The following is a 17,705-nucleotide window of genomic DNA, read 5'->3' on the forward strand; positions in this document are numbered from 1 at the left end:
AGAAGCCCCATGCATGGGATATCTTTATGAGATGAACTACATTTATACTCTGCATCCATCAGGCAGAACCAGGAGGCCATGGGGAAGTCTAGCACTAATCTGGATCAGGACAGGGTGATGCAGTCCAGAGGAGGAACACAAAAGTGCTATGGGTTTGTCTCCCTTCCACTTCAGCTTCCTCCACGTTTGTTTCTCTGACAAAAGGCCCTAAAGATATCTGGTGAGGGAGACTTTTTGAAATCCTAGACTCAAAGCCATAGAAAATGAAGTGCCTTTTGATCTACCTCCCCCCCACCCCACCAGGGGCAGAGTGGGGCACCTGGAACTCAAAAATAAGAGTTTACCACTCCCATCTTCTCCTTACCTCTCTGTCTTGGCTCCCAATATGGGCTAGTAACAGACCTGGGCAAGGGCAAAGTGAAGGGCACACGGCCTCTAAAGCAGGCATACGGCCAGATGCTGGGATCCAGCCCAGGTCTGGGCTTATAGCCCCTGCCTGGTGTTGCATCAGCCCCCTTTCTGCCCCACTCATCCTGCCTACCCCCATTTCTTGAGGCTTCTAGCTCCTCTCAGAGTCATTTCAGCAGCAGCTTCTGTTGTGTCCTTGCCAGGAAACCCCCACTCAGGCTGTCTCCTCCCATCCCCCCAACCTCTGCTTCAGGGCTGAATCCCTGGGGAGAGGGGGGGGTGGGGGTAGGGGCACAAGTGAGGATGGATAGATACCCTCCAAGGGGATCTGCCTGATGGTCCCCTCCCTCTCAGATTTTGGTTGCCAAGGAGGCAGCAGGAACAGCCTGTTCTCTGGGCTCCCATCAGAGCAGCTATGCCTGGGCCCCGCCCTCTCTCCCTTCCTCCTTCCTTCCTTCCCAGACTGTTGCTAGGAAGCACCCCAAGATTTCTCAGGGTCCCACCCCTAGAAACCAGGGGATCCAGATATCTTTCTGAAGAGCTTCCCCCAAAGCCTGGAAGCCAAGACCCCACATAGTATCCTCCACCCCTGCCAAGAAGCCACAAACAATTGGGGGGGGCAGTGGAAACAAGGGACAGGCCCTCTCCCAGCCTGCCCTGGAATTACCTCGTGACCTGGGACTCAGTAATCCCACCCCTCCCCCATCTGGAGCTCCTGGGCTCTGGGTGATGTCAGCAAGTGATGAAGTACCCAGCAGATACCCCCTGACTCTGCAGACACAGCCCCATTTATTGAGGAGTTCTGGAAAGACAGTAGGGGAAACCAGCTAAGAAAAGCTAAACCTCAGGTGTTTCTCCCCCTCAGTGATCTTTCAATCAAGAAAAGGTAGTGAAAATGGAGAAAAGAAAGAGGGGACAGTTTATGGGAGTTGGGGATCAGTTGGCTGGCAGACGAGAGACTGGGAAATTCACCAACGATAGACCTGCTGAAGGTAAATGGACCACTTAATGTCCCCCTCCCAATCATCTTTGTCCCATCAGGTGCCCTGGGTATGGGTCATAAAGCAGAGGGCCAGGGGAAGGGACTCAGGCCTGGCTGAACCTTGCTCTTGGTAACTGAGGGATGAAGTGGAAAAAGAAGCTGACATCTTCTCCAGGTTGCCTTTCAGGGGTTCTTCTACTTTTATTCATTCTTTTGATACCTTTTTTTTTTTTTTTAAGATTTTATTTATTTGACAGAGAGAGAGAGATCACAAGTAGGTGGAGAGGCAGGCAGAGAGAGAGAGAGGAGGAAGCAGGCTCCCCACTGAGCAGAGAGCCCGATACGGGGATCGATCCCAGGACCCTGGGATCACGACCTGAGCTGAAGGCAGAGGCTTTAACCCACTGAGCCACCCAGGTGCCCCGATACCTTTTTTTTTAACGCATTTAATATGTGCCAGATATTGGACCCCCTAAATTTTCCAGCTTTTGGTTTCACACTTTTTTTTTTCAAAGATTTTATTTATTTATTTAACAGACAGAGATCACAAGTAGGCAGAGAGGCAGGCAGAGAGAGAGTAGGAAGCAGGCTTCCGGCGGAGCAGAGAGCCAGATGTGGGGCTTGAGCTGAAGGCAGAGGCTCAACCCACTGAGCCACCCAGGTGTCCCTGGTTTCACACTCTTGCATAGAGCCTCCTCATCCTGCCTTTACCAGGAGAGAGGGGAGGGGGGGTAGGGGCAGAGTGTCCTTTACCATAGAGTTTGAGCCTTACCAGAATGCAGCCCTCCCCCCTCCAATGAAAGGAGATGGGACAAGCTGGTATGGAGGCCAAGAGTGTAGAGTGGTTCTCAGGGCCTGGAAGGAGGGGTGGTGCAAAGGAAATGACAGGCTGGCTTCCTTTCCCTGCCACTGTCCAGGCCTGGGGATCACAGGACGTCTCTTCTCTGAGCTGGGAGTGTGAAGAGGGAAGACATCCTTCAGGGAGTTGGAGAGGAAACTACTCCAATGGTTAGTTCAAATCTGCCTTTCATTGTCCTGGCTGGCTTCTCTCTGGACTTCTGTGGGGCAGTGGGAAGACAGACACGGGTAACTGTGGGAGATCCAGGAACTGCCCTGAGGTGGGTCCACATTGTAGGCTTCCCCCCCCCCCTCCAGAGAGATAGAAAGTGGGGATTTTGATGTGGGACTGGTCAGGGAAGGGGACTGGTTTGGAACCAGCTGGATATGAGTGTGTGGGAACAAGTCTTTCTCCATGCACCTGCTGCCAATTAACTCCCCAGAGTGGGGGGACCCAGGCAAGCATCCAAAGAAAATTTTCCAGGTAGGGGAGGGGAATGACTCAGTTTCCCTGTGTAGAGAAGGGATGCTGAAACCCTTTGTGCCTTGTACGCTTACCAAGCATTTCAGTGTTTCTGGGTCTAGACTCGTGCCACTTTTCCTTACACTTTTTTCTACCCCTGATAAGGAATGTCCCCATCCCTTTGGGTACCAAAAAGCCCTATTCCCCACAGCCCCTTACCCAGCCCCAAGCCCCCCCTGCTGGCCTACCAGCTCCTTTCCTGCCACTGCTCCAATGTTGCCATGTCATTCCTCCTGGGTGGCTTCCATCTGCCCCACTTTTCCAGGTGGACCCCTTCCCCTGCCAGACCAGCCAAAAAGATGAAGAGGTTGGGGCTTGGAACTAAGGGAGCAGAGGTGGAAGGTTAGTCTTTATCAGTGCTGAGGGGGAAGAAATGGACAGCAAAAGAAAGTGGGGTAAGAAGGGCATTTGAGAGGGGCTGTGTGGAAGGATGGTTTCCTTTCTATCCAGAGAGGATGCTGGTACCTCTTCTCTTACCCACAGGAGGACTTTCAGAGAGTCCCATCCTTGGGGACAGAGGATCCAGCCAAGGAGCCAGTGGTTCCTGGGAAGCTAACGTGGTGTGGAGGGAAGAGGTGGTGTATGGAAAGGCTGTCTCTGATATTGATAGGCCAGAAAGGCAGGACAAAGTAGAGAAATTGAAGATGGCCCATGTCCAGAGCTAAGGGAGTCCTCATAGTCCCTTAGGAGTCCAGTCCTTGGGGGAACCCTGCCAAGCCTAGAAAGGGAGCTGCTGGTAAGAGGTGGGGGGACAGAGAAGGCAGATGGCCTGACTACAAACGCCGCCTCCCTGCCACTGTGAAGTGGGAAGGAGGTACCCTTCCATCCCCCAGAGATCTGCCAGGCTTTCTGCCAGAGAGGGATGGTTTAAGCTCAGAATATCACTATTCTCAGGGCCCAGATATTCCCACAAATGTACCAACACCCACTAACTCAGTCAGGAGCAGTCCCAAAGTTGACAGCTTCTCTCTAAGAGGGACAGTTTGGGCTATGAGGGATGGGAAAGGAGCTATAAGACCCAGGGATGGCTCAAAGGAGGGGATGCTGGGGTGCTGTCACCAGAAAGGAATGGGTGGAGGGAGCAGACAAAGGCAAAGTTGGGGCCTGGGAGAAGGGAGGCCAGGTACATGTGAGGCAGAAGAACAGGGTTTGTGGTTGTCTCAAGAGCGAGTGAGTGTGGGATTTGTGGTTGTCTGAAGTATAGCTGAGGGCAGGTTGGAAGTTAAGTGTGAGGAGTCTGGGTTCTCCCTCCTTCCTGCTTTGGAAATTTGGCTCCACACATTTGGCAGGTGTTTTGCAGAAATACTATTTCCCAGTAGTGTCACTTAGGTAGGCACAAAGGGGAACAGAATGGAGGCAGTGTGGATGGGTACATGGGGAGGGAGAAAGGCCATAGGCAGTAATGACCTCAGAGGGCTGTGATCTGGTCCTCCTTCAGCTGCGCTCTACCCATGAGAATAGGGGTCCTTGTCTCCCTGTTGTAATTTTGCTCCCATACCCAGAATCCTGTTATTCTCTGCCCCAAGGGCCAAAAAGTTTGCTTCTAGAGTCTGAGTGCGCCGTGCTTCCAGATTCATCCCCCTGATGACTGATTTTGTGAAAGTGTGGCCAAAGAACGGTTGCTGGAGAATAGGGATGGGACTCGGCCTCAAGGACTGGGATATCAGCCTTAGGGTATGGAATGGGGGAGCTGAAAGTAGGGGGTGGCAGAATGCTGGCTGTGGCCTCCATGTTTACTCTTGTCCTTGGTTATAAATGTTAGGGACTATCTGTCCCCAGGACAGGGCAGGGATAAGGGCCATATATAGAGAAGGCTCAGACATTGGAGCCAGAGGTGAATAGCATGCGTTTCTGAGCTTCTCACTGAAGGGGGAAAAGAAGGCTAATGTCTAAAGCCCTGAACATAATTATGCATGATTTTGTTCCCTAGGATAAGCAAGACATTGTATTGTTTTTAGTAAACTTAAAAAAAAGGGGGGTAGTTTTAGATTTATAGGAAAAGATTTGAACATAGTAGGGGCTCCATACGTGCCATAGCCAATTTCTCCTTTTATTAGCCTCTTACATTAGTATGGTATTTTTAAAAAACATTTATTTATTTATTTACTTATTTATTTGGCAGACAGAGATCACAAGTAGGGAGAGAGACAGGCAGAGAGAGAGGTGGGGGAAAGCAGGCTCCCCGCGGAGCAGAGAGCCCAATGTGGGGCTCAATCCCAGGACCCCGAGATCACAACCTGAGCCAAAGGCAGAGGCCTCAACCCACTGAGCCACCCAGGCGCCCCAGTATGGTATTTTTAACAGCTAATGAACTAATATTGATATGTCACTATTAACTAATGTCTATGCTTTACTCATAGTCCTTAACTTTTCACCCAGTGTTCTTCTGTTCCAGGATGATATCTAGGATGCCAACTTATATTTAATAATTATGTTTCCTTAAGCACTCTTGGCTATGACAGTTTCTTAGATTCTCCTTATTTTTGATAACCTTAACCTCAGTTTCCTCTTTACTTCTCCCCATATTCAATTTGGGGGTTAAATGGTGATGTGTGTACAACTGATCAAGCCCCAATGTCATCTCTGGAATACAGATGTGGAAATAAAGATTCTGGTACACCCAGGGGTGTAAGAGCACCCCTCGACCCCCAAGAAAAGTCTAGAAAGAGGAAGATATATTGCCGAACGAACGCCACACCCCTGCTGTGCATAGTAACTAGCGTGTAAAAGAAGGGGGTCAGAATATCATTTAAATGCCTGGTCAATAGTGACGTCTTTGGGCGACGCTTGCTTGAGAACGGTCTTTCAAGAGCTCTCCGCTCCCTCCGCCCCCTGAGTCTCTGATGCTTCAGCTTATACATGTCCTTCTCTAAAGCAGAGAAACAATGTGGGCTGGATAGCTTAGTCCCTTAGCGCCCTCGCTAGCCCTGTCCAAGGAACTACAATTCCCAGAAGACATCGCGGAGCGACCTATCTCTTGCTGCATTATTATTGGCTCGTGATTTTTACTCCCAGCCAATAGAAGTCAAGCTCTTTGATAAGTGCCAAGATGGCGATATCTAGGATCTAGAACTATCTTGTACGGTAGGCTTGAAATTGGGGAGGTGGTGAATGAAAAGGAAATAGGGAATTATACTTTCAAGGTTGGGGTAGGTGGAAGAACTAGAGAAAAAAACTCTGGATTTGGGGTGGTATGGTCTGAGGGACGCAGCCAGAGCTAAGGGCGTAATTAGGCAACCAGAATAGGCTTAACCCCTTGCCATCCTCTTTCTTCACTCTTTAAGCCCCTTGGACGCCCTTTTCTTAGTGCTTCAGTTGAAGGAAGGATGATTCAGGAGGAAGGAACCTGACAGAATCTCTTCCTTATCCTCTTTCCCATTTTTACTTTCTAATTCCTCTACCTCTCTTAAATCTTCCCGTATCCGTTTCATTCAGCTCGGCCTTCCCTAGTTCTTTAATTCAGAATCCCCTCTCTCCTTCTCTTAGCTCAGTTTCTTCCAACTTAGAACTGACCGCCACCGGCCCCTTCTCAGAGTGAAATCATGAAGGTAGTGAACTTGAAACAAGCCATTTTGCAAGCCTGGAAGGAGCGATGGAGTGACTACCAGTGGGCAATCAACATGAAGAAATTCTTTCCCAAAGGAGCCACCTGGGACATTCTCAACCTAGCAGGTCTCAACTGAAGTAGGAAGGAAGGATGGGAGGGCTAAACCCAGAAAAGCTGTAACCATTCAGTCTTGCTTTGTTATTCCCCTTGCAGAAGCACTACTGGAGCAGGCCATGATTGGACCTTCCCCCAATCCTCTCATCCTGTCCTACCTGAAGTATGCCATTAGTTCCCAGGTAAACTGCCCCATCTATTCCAGAGAGTCAGGATTTCAAGGTGAAAAACTTGTAGTACACTTGTCAGCTTACACTTCTAGGTGAATTTGTTTGAACACAACACTTCTCTGAGCTTCAGTTGTCTTGTGAAAATAATAATACTTCATTGGTTGTGATGAATGTTATATTAACTTAAATATTCATGAATGCGTCAGTGGTGTAGGCCTGGGGATATAGCTGTGAACAAGACCTGATCCCAGTGCACAAGGAATTTAGTGGGAAATAACAGACATGAAAATAAGCAATCAGTCACAGGATGGGTTTATGATGTAGGGTAAGACAGTATTAGGAGAGTATGTAAGAGAGGCATGGAATTTAGTCAGCAATCAGGGAAGGCTTTCTGGAGAAAGTGTTGTTTAAACTAAGAACTTATTATTAATAGGAGTTAGCCAGGCAGATTGGTGAAAAGCAGAAAGAAAAGCATATGTAATGTCTGCGAGGCAAAAATCGCATGTTGTTTATGAGCCGTAAATTTGTATGGCTAGAGCAGTAGTTTTGGTCTTAGCATCCTTTTATGCTCTTAAAAACTATTGAGATTCCCACAAAGCTTTTGTTTATATGTATTTCATGTATCCATATTTACCATTTTAGAAATGAAAACTGAGAAATTTAAAAAATATTTATGAACTTATTTAAAAGTAACAAAAAGTAAAGTCTATTAAATAAAGCCTGTTATATTACATGTTAATATAAATAGCCTTTTAATGAAAACCATATTTTCCAAAACAAAAAAGCTAGTGAGGAAAGTGGCATTGTTTTACGTTTCGCTAATCTCTTTAATGGTTTAATAGAAGACAGCTGAATTCTCCTATCTGCTTCTGCATTCAGTTGTTGCAGTAGGTTATTTTGGCTGAATTGTATGAAGAAAAATCTGTCCTCAGACATCAGATATTTAGTTTGAAAAGGGCAGAGATTGTTTTTTTTAAGATTTTATTTATTTATTTGACAGACAGAGATCACAAGTAGACAGAGAGGCAGGCAGAGAGAGAGGAAGGGAAGCAGGCTCCCTGTTGAGCAGAGAGCCCGATGCAGGGCTCAATCCCAGGACCCTGAGATCATGACCTGAGCTGAACGCAGAGGCTTTAACCCACTGAGCCACCCAGGTGCTCCAGGGGCAGAGAATATTAATAAGCTTTTCAGATAACTGGATATTTGTTGACACACTAAATTCAACAGGTGATGTGAAACCATATCAATGAACTTAAAAAAATTAATTGATTTTTAAGTACATGCTCTACATCCAACATGGGGCTTGAACTCACGACCCTGAGATCAGGAGTCACATGCTCTACCAACTGAGCCAGTCAGGCTCCACTCAATGAACTTCTTATACTCTGTTACATTAAAGTCCATTGGTCTCTTTCTTGCACCTTGAACAGTTCTTTTACTCATGCGTAATTTTATAATGTCATGAATTGGTCATGTGGAACATATCTGTTACTGAGTAACACAGATATTCCAATTGTTGACACATTTAATTATATGATTCACATGTCATGGAGCCTCTGGGACATTCCACATACTGTTGTGGGAGAATGAGAGTAGAAAAGGCAAACCAGGGATGCCTGGGTGGCCTAGTCGGTTAAGCCACTGTCTTTGGCTCAGGTCATGATCCCAGGTTCCTGGGATCGAGTCCCACATCGGGCTACTTGCTCGGTAGGGAGCATGCTTCTCTCTCCACCTCTGCCTGAGGCTCTGCCTGCTTGAGGACTCACTCGCCCTCTCTCTCTAAAAAAAAAAATCTTTAAAAAAATAAAAAAAGAAAAGGCAAATCACCTCTTAGCAGTATGTATTTATTTATTTAAGATTTTATTTCTTTATTTGACAGAGAAAGAGAGATCACAAGTAGGCAGAGAGGCAGGCAGAGAGAGGGGGGGGGGAAGCAGGCTCCCTGCTGAGCAGAGAGCCCGATGCGGGGCTCCATCCCAGGACCCTCAGACCATGACCTGAGCCAAAGGCAGAGGCTTAACCCACTGAGCCACCCAGGCACCCCACATCTTAGCAGTATTTAAAAAATAGTTTTAACTTCATAGATTCCAGGGGTTCCTGGACCATATTTTGAGAACTGCTGGGCTAGCACTTCAAGAAGGAGACTGGTTTAGAGAGAGATAGGGAGGCCTGTGGGTGATGCTATAGAGTTTGGACTTTATCCTAGGGTGATGAGGAGTAATCATTTAAAGAGTTGTAAGTGGAGGAATGGTGTGGTAGCATTTACGTGTGTGTGTGTGTGTGTGTGTGTGTGTGTATAGCTATTTAACATGTAACAAAAATGCAGATCTTAAGACGAATTCAGTGAGTTTTAGCAATTGTATATACCCATGTCACTAACATTAAAATAAGATACGGAACATTTCTGTTTTCCCAGAAAGTTCTCTTGTGCCCTTTTCTATCCCATCCTCCTACAACCACTAAATGTTTTCTGTCACTGTAGATTAGTCTTGTCTGTATTTGGAATTCACTGAAATGGAACCGTATAGCAAACACTCTATACTCTGTCTTCTTTTGTTTTCATAAATGTCTTTGAGGGGCTCCTGGGTGGCGCAGTTGGTTGGGCATCCGACTCTTGGTTTTGGCCCAGGTTGTGGTCTCAGGGTTGTGAGATGGAGCCCCGGGTCAGGCTCTGTGTTCAGTGCAGAGTCTGCTTGGGACCGTCTCTCCCTCAGGCCCTCCCCTCTGTGCTTTCATTCTCTCTCTCTCTCTCTCTCTCTCAAATAAATAAATAAATAAATACGTCTTTAAAAAAATTTTTTTTTAAGATTTCATTTACATTCCTTTTAGATTGCTGAGTAGTAACCCTCAGGCGGCATGTAGTTCTTATACTTCCTTTTTCCTCTTAGCTTATGTATGCTTTCCATGTGAACACATACTCATCTACATTATTCTTTTACTGCTGCATGGTGTTCCATGTGTACTGTAATATAGGTTTTTAATTTTTTACTGTTATACTCATTGTTTCATTGAACTTTCTTTTTTTTTAAAAGATTTTATTTATTTATTTGAGAGAGGGGGAGAGAGAGAGCATGAGCGAGGGTGGGGAGGGGCAGAGGGACAGACTCCCTGCTTGAGCAGGGATTCCCGATTTGGAATTCGGTCCCAGGACCCTGAGAGCATGACCTGAGCCAAAGTCAGACATTTAACTGACCTAACCAACCAGGCACCCCTCATTGAACATTCTTATACTTACTTGTCTACACTTCTGGGACCGTTTCCCTAGGATAGATATCTAGAAATGGAATTGCTAGTTTAAAGAATTCCCACATATTCAGGGTGCCTGGGTGGCTCAGTCAGTTAAGCATCTGATTCAGTTTTGGCCCACGTCATGATCTCAGGTTTGTGAGATTGTGCCCTGAGTCAGGCTCCATGCTGGGTGTGGAGCCTGCTTAAGATTCTCTCTCCTTCTCCCTCTGCCCTTCCCCCCTCTCTTCTTCCTTCTCTAAAAAGAAAGAAAGGAAGGAAGGAAAAGAAAAAAACTCCCCCATATTCAATTATAGTACATCCTGCAAATTGCCCTCTAGGAAGGATGGTTTGGTTTACACCCCGTCCATAGTGGGTTTTTTGTTTTTGTTTTTTTGTTTTTTAAAAGATTTTATTTATTTATTTGACACAGAGAGAGAGAGAGCACAAGCAGGCAGAGAGGCAGGCAGAGGGAGAGAGAGAAACAGGCTCCCCACCGAGCAAGGAGCCTGATGAGGAACTCGATCCCAGGACTCTGGGATCATGACCTGAGCCAAAGGCAGACACTTAACCAACTGAGCCACCCAGGCGTCCCCCGTCCATGGTGTTTGACAGTGTTTCTCAACACCTTTGCAGTGTTGGATAGAATTTTTTTAAATTCCTTTCCAGAAAGCAAAAAATTACATCACATTATAATTTGTATTTCCATAAGTGTGATGTTGAGCATTTTTTTATATGTTTATTGGCTCTCTGTATATCTCTGGGAATTGCTTACACATATCAGTTGCCCGTTTTTTTTTTTTTTTTATTGTAAAAGCTTTATTGAGATACAAATCACATACTATTCAATTTATCCATTTAAAGTATACAATTTACTGAATTGTAGTATTTTCAGAGTTATGCAGCCACTACCACAGGCAATTGAGAACATTTTATCACCCCAAGAAGAATTCTTACTGACTTTTAAGTGTCTTAATATAATTGATCTTGTAATCCTTATCTGTGAAATTTTCTGTCACTTTTTTTTAACTTTTTGGTTTTCATTTTTTTTCTTTTGTTTTTAAAAAGATTTAATTTATTTGACAGAGAGAGCAAGAGAGAGAGAGCACACACACAAGCAGTGGGAGTGGCAGGCAGAGGGAGAGGGAGAAGCAGACTTCCCGCTGAGCAAGGAGCCTGACTCTCAGGGTTGATCCCAGGACCCTGTGATCATGACCTGAGCCAAAGGCAGACGCTTAACCTACTGAGCCACCCAGGCATACCTGCTTTTACTTTCTTAGCAGGCAGAAATTTTTAATATTTTTGTTGTCAGTTTTAACCATTTTTGCCTATATGGCTTTCTCTTGCTTAAAGGCTTCCCTGCGCCAAGGATCAAAATATGTTCTTCTCCTATTTCTGCCAACACTTCACTTTTATTTTGTGTATTTATTTTGTTTAATCCACTTAGAATTTATTGTGGTGTGAGGAAGAGATCCAAATTTATTTATTTTTCCAAACAGATGGACATTTGGCTCAGCTGCCTTTATTGAGTAGGCCATTCATCCATATCCTAAATTCTCTTACAGACAGAGGTCTATTTCTTGATATTTTAGTTTAGTTCATTAATATATTTGTCTCTGCTTGCACTAGTACTTTATTGTTTTATTACTAAATCTTTACAGTATGTTTGATGTCTGGTTAGGTAAGTCTTCCCTTAGTTGTTTTATTTTTCAAAAATGTCTTGACTGTTTTCACACATTTTCTTTTCCAAATTTTAAAATCAACTTGTTAAATTATTTTTTTAAAAATCCAATTGTATTTTTTTAGATCACTTATTTACTTATTTGACAGATAGAGATCACAAATTGGCAGAGAAGCAGGCAGAGAAGAAGGGAAGCAAGCTCCCTGCTGAGCAGAGAGCCTGATTCGGGGCTCGATCCCAGGACCCTGGGATCATGACCTGAGCTGAAGGCAGAGGCTTTAATCCACTGAGCCACCCAGGTGCCCCTCCAGTTGTATTTTGATGGAGATTTCCTTGACTCTATGGATTTGGGGAATTTGTGGATTAATTTTAGAAAGATCACTCTGGTGATCACTCTGGTAGTAGTTTTAAGAATGAGTTGGAAAGGGGCTCCTGGGTGGCTCAGTGGGTTAAAGCCTCTGCCTTTGGCTCAGGTCATGATCTCAGGGTCCTGGGATCAAGCCCCGCATCAGGCTCTTTGCTCAGTGGGAAGCCTGCTTCCTCCTCTCTCTCTCTGCCTGCCTCTTCACCTACTTGTGATCTCTGTCTGTCAAATAAATAAATAAAATCTTAAAAAAAGATTCTTTATAAAGAAATTAAAAAAATAATGAGTTGGAGGTGAGACAGAAGGTAGGGAGACCATTTCACCGGGCATATGTATATATTTTTTTTATTTTTTATTTTTTATTTTTTGCTGCACTTATTATTTCTTTTTTAAGATTTTATTTATTATTTATTTGACAGACAGAGATCACAAGTAGGCAGAGAGGCAGGCAGAGAGAGAGGGGGAAGCAGGCTCCCTGCTGAGCAGAGAGCCCGATGTGGGGCTCCATCCCAGGACCCTGAGATCACGACCTGAGCCAAAGGCAGAGGCTTAACCCACTGAGCCACCCAGGCGCCCCAGCATATGTATATTTTTAAAGTTTATTTATTTATTTAAGTCATCTCTAGACCATCCTGGGGCTCAAATTCATGACTCTGAGATGAAGAGTCACATGCTCTTCTACTGAGCCAGCTTCGAACCCCAGGCTTTTTTTTTTCTTCTTCTTTTTTTTTGCCAAGGATCAGATAGTAAATACTTTCCACTTTGCAGGCCATGTGGTTTCTGTCACTATTATTCTGTCATCATAGTTTGAAAGCAGATATAGATAGTATATAAGTAAATGGACATGCCTGTGTTCTGATGAAACTTTATTATTTTTTTTTAAAGATTTTATTTATTTGAGAGATTGAAAGTGAGTGAGAGAGAGAGGAGCAGGGGGAGGGGAAGAAGGAGAGGAGAAGCAGACTGCTTGCTAAGCAAGGAGCCCAACATGGGCCTCAGTCCTAGGACCAGAATCATGACCTGAGCGGAAGGCAGATGCTTAATGGACTGAGCCACCCAGGCGTCCCCCGATCAAACTTCATTTACAAAAAAGATAATGGGGGGCGCCTGGGTGGCTCAGTGGGTTAAGGCCTCTGCCTTCGGTTCAGGTCATGATCCCAGGGTCCTGGGATCAAGGCCTGCATCGGGCTCTCTGCTCGGCAGGGAACCTGCTTCCTCCTCTCTCTGCCTGCCTCTACCTGCTTGTGATTTCTGTCAAATAAATAAATAAAATCTTAAAAAAAAAAAAAAGGATAATGGGTCCAGTTTGGCTTGTGAGCTATGGTTTTCCAATCCCTGATTTAGGCTGTTGCAGTAATTCAGGTAAAAGATGATATTAGCACAAGCACAGGAAGTGGCAGCAAAGAAGATGAATTCAAGAACCATTCAGGAGGTGGCACATGAGAGGGTTTGGTGATTACCAGGATGAGGGGCATGAGAGAGAGGATGGGATCATGGCTGATGGGATCATAAGGACACAGTAGGAGAAGAGTAGGGCCATTGTTAGAGTTGGGGTACAGCTGATGGGTGGAGAGGACATTGATTTTGGCTGTTTTTTTTTTTTAATATTTATTTATTTGAGAGAGAGAGTGAGCAAGCATGGTGGGGAGGAGCAGAGAGAGAAGGAGAGAAAGTTCCAAACTGACTCCACACTCAGCGTGGAACCTGACACAGGGCTCAGTCTCATGACTGAGATCATGATCTGAGCTGAAACCAAGAGTCAGACACTCAACCAGCTGCACCACCCAGGTGCCCCTGTCCTTTTTTTTTTCTTTTAAATAGTTTTTTTTTTTAACGTGTATTTTTTTTTAAGATTTTATTTATTTATTTGACACACAGAGATCACAAGTAGGCAGAGATGCAGGCAGAGAGAGAGGAGGAAGCAGGCTCCCCGCCGAGCAGAGAGCCCGATGCGGGGCTTGATCCCAGGATCCTGAGATCATGACTTGAGCCGAAGGCAGAGGCTTTAACCCACTGAGCCACTCAGGCGCCCCTAAACATGTATTTTTTTTTTTTTTAAAGATTTTATTTATTTATTTGACAGAGAGAGATCACAAGTAGACGGAGAGGAAGGCAGAGAGAGAGAGAGAGGGAAGCAGGCTTCTTGCTGAGCAGAGAGCCCGATGTGGGACTCGATCCCAGGACCCTGAGATCATGACCCGAGCTGAAGGCAGCGGCTTAACCCACTGAGCCACCCAGGCGCCCCTAAACATGTATTTTTAAAGATTTATTTATTTTAGAGAGAGAGCTAGAACACGAGCAGGGGGAGGGGCAGAGGGAGAAGTAGAGAGAGAATCTCAAGCAGACTCCCAGCTGAGCATGGAGCCCAAGGAGGACCTGGTCCCACAGCCGTGAGATCATGATCTGAGCTGAAATCAAGAGTCGGACACACAACCAACTGAGCCACCCAGGCGCCCCTGATTTTGGCCTTATTAAATAAGGTGCCTGTGTGAGCTACCAAAGAGTAGACACTTGGTAGGTAGTTGAACATACATGTCCGGAACTTAGAAGAAGAGGCCTAGACTGGCACTGTTAGTTTCAGAGTTGTCAACTGCAGATGGTAATTGAAGCTGTGGGCATGGGCTAGAGTGCCCAGAGAGGGTGGCGAGTGAGCAAAAAAAAAAAAAAAAAAAAATGACCCAAGCCAAATCCCTGAGGAACAAGTCACATGTAGGGAACACACTCAGGGAAAGGATTCCTCATACAAGTCTGCAAAGAAGAGGGCATTGAGGTGTAGGAAGAAGAGTAAGAGAGAGTGGTATCGAGAGTAGCCAAGGGAGGAGAGGACTGAAGAATGCAGAAGTGTTTCCTGGTGTTGGGTGCTGAGGTCCATGAGATCGGAGCTGAGAAGTACCAGTGGGGCTTAATAAGCAGTTTGTTGATGAGCTTCCTGAGGAGATGCCTGCAGGGGTAGGGACACAAGTGACTAGAGTGGGCAGAGTTGTGAACAGAAGGCAGGGAGATAGAGACGAGTGCTCAGAACGCATGTCTCTGAGAGCAGCAGAGAGAGCGTGATGGTTAATTGGAAATGGGGGGCGATGTGCGGGAAGTTCTTTAAAAGATAGAAGAATCTTGAGATGTGTAGACACTGATGGGAAGGCAAGGGGGAGAGAGCAAGGCGGAAGTAACAGAAATAAATGTCCATGCGGGAGCTTCCATACTTGTAAAGTGCTATGCAGAATTAGGCACTGCTTCTTCCTTCAGAGTTAAGAGGCTCTTCGGTCCATTGCTGTGTACGTGGAGGGCACTTAGGAGTAGTTGGGGGTGTAGAATATCGAGCAGAGGAGAGGAGGGTGCCCCAGGTCAGTCTGGGCTAGCCAGGTGTGCAGTGGGCCACACAGGGGCTCTAACCTCAGGGGCTGATGGTAGCTGAGAACTCCTATGTTGATATATATATATATATATATTTTAAAGATTTTTTATTTATTTATTTGACAGAGAGAGAGAGATCACAAGTAGACGGAGAGGCAGGCAGAGAGAGAGAGAGAGAGGGAAGCAGGCTTCTTGCTGAGCAGAGAGCCCGATGTGGGACTCGATCCCAGGACCCTGAGATCATGACCTGAGCCGAAAGCAGCGGCTTAACCCACTGAGCCACCCAGGCGCCCCGTTGATAGATATATTAAGCGTGAAATAGGCTCAATCCTGCTGTGGGAAACAGTTCAGAGTTCACCGTGTGGAAAGGATTTTTAGGTCTCAAGAGTAGCCGTGCTTTATTGATACTGTTAGCACAAACTTACGGGACAAAATTCTGAATTTGGAGACCATAAATACATTAGAAAATACAGCGTCCCTCAGAACATACAGAATTGGGGTGGGGGGCGGTTCTCTTGTAGTTAGGGGTCAGTTTCAGTGGGAATATCCAGCTCCCCCTTCAGGTTGGTATCCAACAAGGTTCAGTTCTCTGCCAAGCTCTTGCTATGGGGACATCAGTTATAAATAAACAAACACTCTGCCTGGAACGTTATGGTCATCCTGCCCAGGCAGGCTCCCAACTTTCTTGATCACCATCAGACACCAGCTATGTTCACAGAACATCTTACTGAGAGCAGCGCTGAACACTAATTGTGTATTTAAGTCCTCTGTGTGTTTTGTTCTTGTTTGTTCGAGAATAGTAGTTAAAGGTGTCTGAACAGAGAGCACTCTGTTCACATGATGGAGAAATTGTACACAGAAGGCATTGCCATGCATGTGAAATTCACCATACTAAGGCCATTGAGGCTGACTTCACTTTCTCCGTAAATTTTTGGAAATCTCTATTCCTCTAGGGAAGACAACCCACGAGGCTGGTGATTTTCCTGACAGTTTCTATCATTGTATTCTGCTTTTTTATTTTGGTGTATTTTGCCACTGATGTTGAGTATATAAATGTAACTACTTTCTAAAGTATTATTCCCATTTTATCAGCATGCTGTAGCTATTTTTTAAAAAGTGTGACAGAAGACTTTCTGTAGGTTTTATTTCATTCAGGACACATTAGTTATTTCTTTTGAACTACATCTCCATTCTTATGATGGTGATGAAGAGGTTTTACTAATAGAGATTTATTTTTATTTTTATTTTTATTTATTTATTTTTTAAAGATTTTATTTATTTATTTGACAGAGAGAGATCACAAGTAGACAGAGAGGCAGGCAGAGAGAGAGAGAGAGAGGGAAGCAGGCTCCCTGCCGAGCAGAGAGCCCGATGCGGGACTTGATCCCAGGACCCTGAGATCATGACCTGAGCCGAAGGCAGTGGCTTAACCCACTGAGCCACCAGGCGCCCCTTGAGATTTATTTTTAAAGTACATTTTTTTCAGAATGCTAGTTCTTGAGAATTCATCAATCCAAAGTAATAAAGACTTGCTGAAGACCTACTATGTGCTAGGCCCAGGCTAGGTTCTAGAGAAACAGATATAAATTCACCTCTATTTCCATTCCCAGGGAGCTCGCAGTTCAGGTAGGATTTCGCTTAGTCAAATAAGCTTGGGAAATATTGCTTACTTTGCCTCCATTTATCTTAGAGATTCTCACTGTATACATTCGTATTATGATTTAGAGATACCCTATAGTGAAGAAAACTTTATTTATTTTACAGTTTCTCAGAATTCATATCACACAGAAGCTGTGTGTGTGTGTGTGTGTGTGTGTGTGTGTGTGTGTTTAAGATTTTGTAATATCTTGGGGAATCTTCAGAATACCATCACGCAGTAGAAGTTGCTACAAATCACAGAAACGCTCCATATCTTGTCGGCTAGTCCAGTCACCACGAGCCACATGTACCTGTTGAGCATTGGTGATGTGGCTAATCTGACCAAGGAACTGCATTTTCAATTTTATTTAATTTAAATTTGAACAGCCACATGTGGCTAATGGCTTCCCTATCAAATAGTGCAACCTTGGAAGCTACTTCGAGAAATGCTGATCCAGGATGTGTCTTTCCTTACTCATTCTACAGACATTCTCAGCAAGTCCACCATGGTCACTGAGTAAAAGCATCCTTGTCCTCAAGGAGCTCCTAGTGTGGTGGGGGCAATAGGCACCCACTGTGGCATAATGGGTCTAAGGGGGTTACTTGGAGCATACGGGGGAGAATTTCAGCTTTGGGTGGGGGGGTTGGGATTGATCAGAGAAGGTGTCCTGGAGGAGTCCTGGAGAATAAGTTCTAGAGAACCAGTTAAGAGTGTGTAGAATGAAATTCCCTATTTCAGGGTCTAGGTGCTACCTGTTCATTGCAGGGAATGTTTGTTTTTTTTCCATTTCTTGTCCAAATAAAAGTATTCTTTATAGAACTTGTAGGAGTAAAATAACATAACAGCATTCTTGTCCGTTCTTCT

The 17,705-nt window shown here is 45.1% G+C and overlaps 1 protein-coding gene and 1 non-coding gene across 6 annotated transcripts in view; one reads left to right on the forward strand and one right to left on the reverse strand.

Moving 5' to 3' along the window:
• MED24 (mediator complex subunit 24) overlaps nucleotides 1-17,705 on the forward strand; it is a 34,498-nt gene that overhangs the window by 2,347 nt on the left and 14,446 nt on the right. For 3 of the 5 annotated variants that reach the window (XM_047709278.1, XM_047709281.1, XM_047709282.1), the window contains exons 1-3: nucleotides 5,708-5,834; nucleotides 6,237-6,422; nucleotides 6,511-6,593. In XM_047709278.1, coding sequence (XP_047565234.1) covers nucleotides 6,293-6,422; nucleotides 6,511-6,593 — 213 coding nt within the window. In that variant the 5' untranslated portion in view covers nucleotides 5,708-5,834; nucleotides 6,237-6,292. Of the gene's footprint in view, nucleotides 1-5,707; nucleotides 5,835-5,858; nucleotides 5,900-6,236; nucleotides 6,423-6,510; nucleotides 6,594-17,705 lie in introns of those variants that run through there. The other 2 variants (XM_047709280.1, XM_047709279.1) reach the window with 2 other exon arrangements.
• Nucleotides 7,870-7,942, reverse strand: TRNAR-CCU (transfer RNA arginine (anticodon CCU)). Its single transcript has one exon. It is a non-coding gene; the product is annotated as a tRNA-Arg (tRNA).

The sequence above is a fragment of the Lutra lutra genome, chromosome 16 (genome assembly GCF_902655055.1).
Source record: "Lutra lutra chromosome 16, mLutLut1.2, whole genome shotgun sequence".
In the NCBI taxonomy this organism is placed as follows: Eukaryota; Metazoa; Chordata; class Mammalia; order Carnivora; family Mustelidae; genus Lutra; species Lutra lutra.